Here is a 5,633-nt window from a genome sequence, read left to right as displayed (position 1 = left end):
GTTAAAAGGGGTTAAAAAATTGAAACCAAAGAATTGGCCCACCGTTATTTAGAAATGATCATAGAAGTAAAGAACCGATAATTTCTTCGAGCAAAAAAATTCTTGAGCAATATAGATATTGAAGACTGATATCATGGTTTCAAATTGCTTTACATCAAACGCCGGCAACACCCAGGCTTATTTCAAACGTGTACCGTTTTGTATTCCAATTAGTCAATTTCACGGTGATATCAAAATTCCCGGATTGCTGAAAAATGTTCTTGAAGACAAAACGGTGCTCCCCCTGGCCCAAAATACGAAGAAGGATTGGGTTTATAATGCTGAAAATTAAAAAAAAAAAAAAAAACAAGCCTCTGCACATGTGAACCACGAAAAGATAGGACGCAGCTCTTTACAACCTCTAATTTCATTGGATCCCTTTAGGACGCAGCTTTATTGTTTTTAGAGTTAGGCTCCATTGTTTCTTTTGTATCGTTCTTTACTTTCTGTCCATTACTTTCTGAACCAATCCCGAGAGCCGTTGTAATAGCTGCGTACTGACTAACAAAAAGAGCCTTTCTGGCTAACCCTCAAAATCTCAATTCTAAAAGCGCAAATTGTCTCAGGGAAGACTTTTTTGTCATTTGTTATAGTGCTACTCAAATTTAGAAAATGCACAATTTTTTCTGTGCGTTTTTGTGGTTTACAGTCTCAATTTCAACTTTGGGATTCAATTGAATGCCTAATTCCCCCTCACGTTTCGGATATGATGGGTGACCCCGCAGTAAAGATGCCATTAAAATAGGACAGTCGACTCCATTGCTTTCTTCAAAAAATTTGATTGGTTCGGTAATACAAACTGCAGCTTATAACCGGAAACCAAATTGTTCTTTTAGTTAAAATTTTCTGAAAGGCTCTTCCAGTAAGTTTCCGATTAGTTCCTCGTCACGTAGTACTAATCGCACGGAAGCGGGATGCGGGACTCTCATGGGACAGAATGAAAAATTTTCCCGCGTTGCGTGAGAAACGCGGCATTTTAAAGCTTATTTTGATTCATTGTTCTGAAAGCCAAGCCCAGGTATAATCTGTTTGCTTCCAGAACGAGGAACAATTATCTTTCTATTAAGCAACCACACTTACACCTTTAATCAAAGACAACCGATGTCATACCAGTGTGAAAGCTTACAAAGCAGTTATTAGCTTGCCAAATGGAAATTTGCGGCTGCTGGAAATAGAGCATTTAAAACTGATTTAATAGCAATGTTTGTTTACTCTACAGTAAAAGCGGTTCAATTTATGTACTTTGTGCTTAACAAGAAGACTGTTGTGGCAATTTCTTATGCGAAATTTGAACAAAGAAACACTGAAATTTTCTGACATGTGACAAAGAATACCAATTTTTCGAAGTCGTGACGAGTATTAGTGAATCGAAATGTTGTTTCTTCACTTAGGAATATGTTCGCTGATCGTGAGATCCACATGAGTTTTAAAAAGTCTTCCATATGACTTAGATTTTGAGTATTTCAAATCAAAGCTAAGTATCCTTAATAATTTTCATTTGTGCTACAGATATCTAATGCTTTGAGATTCTTTTAGTTTTGTCAAACACAGCCGGAAACAAGAGAGTTTATTAAAGACTTTTCAAGATCCTACGGATTTTCAGTTATCTCAAGAATCTCTATGGACGATATTTTCTTCGGATGAAATGAATTTTCCTGTAACCAAGGCTTGGAAGTTTGTCTTGTAGAGTAAACATTTGTGCAAGAGGTACCGCTTTGTTCTGTCAAAGTTTTGACTGCTCGGCTACCATCACTTTTGGATCGAGGAAGCCTATCTTTAGCCTTCAATTCTTCGTTGTTGCGACTAAAAAAGGACGTACTTTTTCCTCTGTTTTTCGGGAAACCTTTGAGAACTTTCATATCTGTTCCGGAAAAACTCCTTGAATACGAGGACCTGAATGATTGTTTTCTAGGAGACAAGTGTCCTTGTGAATTGCCGTTGTCATCAGAGAACAGTTTTCCGTTTACTTTCTCAGCAAATTTTGCCTTTCCCTGTTTCTTTTCGTAACCCAAAACCTCTCTTTTTTTGTTAATCTTTCCTCCCTTGATAAATTCCTTTTCTTCGAGCATGTCTCCATTATTCTTGTCTTCGATTTTGCGTCCACTGTGTAAACTTTCATTTGATGATTCAAGCATTGTGTTCCTATTTTCCATACGCACCATAAATGAAATAGCCTCTTTTTGTTCTTGCCCATTTTCGCACTGGATTCCCGTGGAATGCCCATCGTTCTCCATAATATTATCACTTTCTCGAAGCGTTTGACGTCGTTGTCTCAACGACATTTGAACTTCACTCCGGAAGCTCTTTCGGCTACGAAGGGTGGCTGCAGAATCAAGGTCCCCACACTCGACTCTGGAAAAGAAACATGGCAGAATTATCCCGATGATTTGCCTATAGCCACTGCGAAACTCGGTCGTCCGTAAAGCATAGATTATAGGATTCATTGCCGAGTTTAAAAAACCGAGCCAATAAGCCCCGACTGCGAAATGCTTGGGTAGTTCTTTTCCGACAACAGTTGCGTACATCGTAAGAACAGAAAAAGGTGTCCAACATGCTAGAAAAACAGCTAAAATGATAAATAACGTAATGGTTATTCGCCTTTCGTTCAAGAAAGCCGACTTCTCTTTGCACGAGAATGAATGACTTCGGACTCGCCTTGTGTGAATCTTAACGGTTTGAAAGATCTTCAGGTAAGAGAAGTTCATTATCCCCAGTGGGATTACAAAGCCACAAACGATAATAAACAAGCAGTTTGCCAGTTCAGGGACGTCATTATCTCGAGGAACTTTAACTGAACATTGCGTGCGGCCGGGAATGTATTCGTAGCTATTCCAACCAAGAATCGGAGTGAGCGCTGTCATAAAAGCCTGAAACCAAACCCACCCCACAGCCAAGATGGTTTTCTTTCTCGTAAAGATTTTTCGCGTTGTTGACTGAACTACTCCGACATACTTTTGAATGCTTATCGCTGTGAGGGTCAGAATAGACGTCAACAGGAAGAAGACATTCAAAAAACCGTTTAACTGACACAGCGCATAGCTGAAAACCCATTCTTGAGTTACAGCTGTTATGATGGAGAAAGGCATGCACAGCAGTGCCACAGAAATGTCTGTGATACTCAAGTTGACCATAAAGATATGAGTCTCTGTCCGACGAAGCTCTTGTCGACGGTAGATCACAGCTATGACGAGTAAGTTTCCAAGGATGGCCAGCATCATTATAAAGGTCAAAATTACGGCTTCCAGGATCCCAATCCATTTGGGGTCTTTTATGTCCCCTGAAAATCCTGAATGAGAAATATTAGTCATTATATCGTTGGTTTGCCTTGATGAACTAAACGGATTCTTCTTTCTTCTGTTCTCAGACCCCAGTTTTTCATTTCATCCATTACCTTTAATGCCAGACAAACATTGCCAATTTGCGTAGGTTACAAACTTTTCTAATCACCTTTTAAACAAAGTTTGTCATATATTAAGATGGGCTATCTCTCCTTATAACGCTACTAAGACGAACACGACGGGGCATATCCGTTTTCTCGGATAAACAACCGCCAATGTGTCATTCCTGTTCAAACATCCCATGAATGGAGGCGAATTTTCGCAACACTCACCGAGTTAAAATTGAAACATAGAATGCTGGCCTAAAACCATTCGTAGAATTGAGCTAACTTGCTGTATCACGAAACCCATTGCATAAAATTGGATATAAATCGAGATGTGATGCTCTAGATAAATTCCCCTTGACAAACAGCTGGACAAAACAGTGAATTGTAAGGAATGACAAACAATCGCGTGCCAGTTGGGCCTATTAGAGCAAATACGTCTTCTCGATGGTGTTTTAATTACATCGATTTAACTGAGTGAAAAAAATTTTGTTCATCTCTTTTTGTTAAAAAGAAACTCTTCGTGTATTTGGAAAACTAATTATTGGTGTACGGTGCAGTTATTGCTCGGTGAGAAAAAAAAAATTAATACCTGGTTCGTTAGTAAGGCCGAACCCTACATTACACCCGCCAATCAACGGCTTCTCAAAACCGCCGACGGTCTTATTTTTCATTTCCTGGGTGCTTATTTTTTATAGAGAATTTTTACCGTACTGTTTAATAAACGCACTGGAGTACGAATTCCGATTTTCTGATTGGCTGATTTGTACCATGTAATACTGGGTTGTGACGAAACATCCTCCTTGACGTCATTATCGTGGTGTAATATTCAACACACCACTGTCATTAGACACAATGATCATGACTAAAACACCACACGAGTACATACGGGTAACATACGAGTAACATACGAGTAACATACGGAACATACGGATACATACGAATACATACGACTAACATACGACTAACATACGACTAACATACGGATACATACGACTAACATACGGATACATACGAATACATACGAGTAATACGAATGTTTTTCTCATAAAGGAAGCTCTAATTATAGGCCTTGCAGGCATTTTTCACGTCAGCAAACACGTACCCGGCTCAGTTTGAGGGGGGAGGGAGGGGGTGTTGATCAACCCCCCAAGGCTTTCGTTAAATTTAGTCACAGTAAAATAAATTCACATGGAGTGCAAAACCCTTAGCTTGCGCTACAAGATGACAATATATTTTGGATGTCGCTTATGTCGTGTGACGTCATCAGATCCGCCATCTTGATTTCACTATTTCAGCTTAAGTTGCCTATGATAAATCAGTGCAAAAAATCAGTGCAAAATCAAGCCAGAAAGCTTAAATGGGGTAAATGATTATGACAGACCTGCTCTGACTTCCTTACGTGCCTTAAATGTAAACTGGCCTGACAGTCAATCATCTACGAGAGCAACATCCAAAATATACTGTCATCTTGTTGCGCAAGCTAAAGGCGGCGAAATACGAGATACAAAAACCCTAAACTTGGCGCGAAACATTATTTCGTTGCAAGTTTGGGTCGATTTCTCCCGTTTTTCACCTTGCATGATCAACTTGTCGCGCAACAAAAACATTTGTTGCGGGTTGAAGAAAGTTATTGCGAAAAGTAGAGCGCAGATCTACTCTGAGCAACAAATTTTGGCTTTGTTGCTCGTTTTTCATCAAGCTCACAACTTGTCGCGCAACACATGTGCTCTTGTACTAGCAAATCAACCACTCAGCGCCCTGCATTTCTTCAACCCGCAACAAATGTTTTTCTTGCGGGTAAAGTTGATCACGCAAAGTGAAAAATGCGAAACATCGACCAGAACTTGCAACGAAACAATGTTGCCCCACAAGTTGAGGGTTTTTGTATCTCGTCTTTCACCGCCTTAAGGGTTTTGCACTCCATGTGAATTTATTTTACTGTGACTAAATTTAACGAAAGCCTTGGTGGGTCTATCAACACCACCCTCCCCCCCCCCCCCCCCTTCCTCAAACTGAGCCGGGTACGTGTTTGCTGACGTGAAAAATGCTTGCAAGGCTTATAATTAGAGCTTCCTTTATGAGAAAAACATTCTCATTACTCGTATGTATTCGTATGTATCCGTATGTTGATCGTATGTATCCGTATGTTACTCGTATGTTACTCGTATGTCAGTCGTATGTCAGTCGTATGTATTCGTATGTATCCGTA

The 5,633-nt window shown here is 39.7% G+C and overlaps 1 protein-coding gene across 2 annotated transcripts; it reads right to left on the bottom strand.

The window, feature by feature from the left end:
* Positions 1-1,101: 1,101 nt before the first annotated feature.
* Positions 1,102-3,791, bottom strand: LOC138046430 (melatonin receptor type 1A-like). 2 transcript variants are annotated; one of them, XM_068893073.1, is made up of 2 exons: positions 3,650-3,791; positions 1,102-3,325 (listed from the first exon to the last, which is right to left on the bottom strand). In XM_068893073.1, the coding sequence occupies exon 2, from the start codon at positions 3,255-3,257 to the stop codon at positions 1,629-1,631; it is 1,629 nt and encodes a 542-aa protein (XP_068749174.1). In that variant the 5' UTR covers positions 3,258-3,325; positions 3,650-3,791; the 3' UTR covers positions 1,102-1,628. The 2 variants fall into 2 exon arrangements, with proteins under 2 accessions (XP_068749174.1, XP_068749169.1); XM_068893068.1 differs by lacking the exon at positions 3,650-3,791 and having other exon boundaries at positions 1,102-3,582.
* Positions 3,792-5,633: the final 1,842 nt, after the last annotated feature.

This window comes from Montipora capricornis, chromosome 1, assembly GCF_036669925.1.
Source record: "Montipora capricornis isolate CH-2021 chromosome 1, ASM3666992v2, whole genome shotgun sequence".
NCBI lineage: Eukaryota > Metazoa > Cnidaria > Anthozoa > Scleractinia > Acroporidae > Montipora > Montipora capricornis.
Note: the sequence above shows the minus strand (reverse complement) of the source record. Positions and strands in the feature narration are given on the sequence as shown.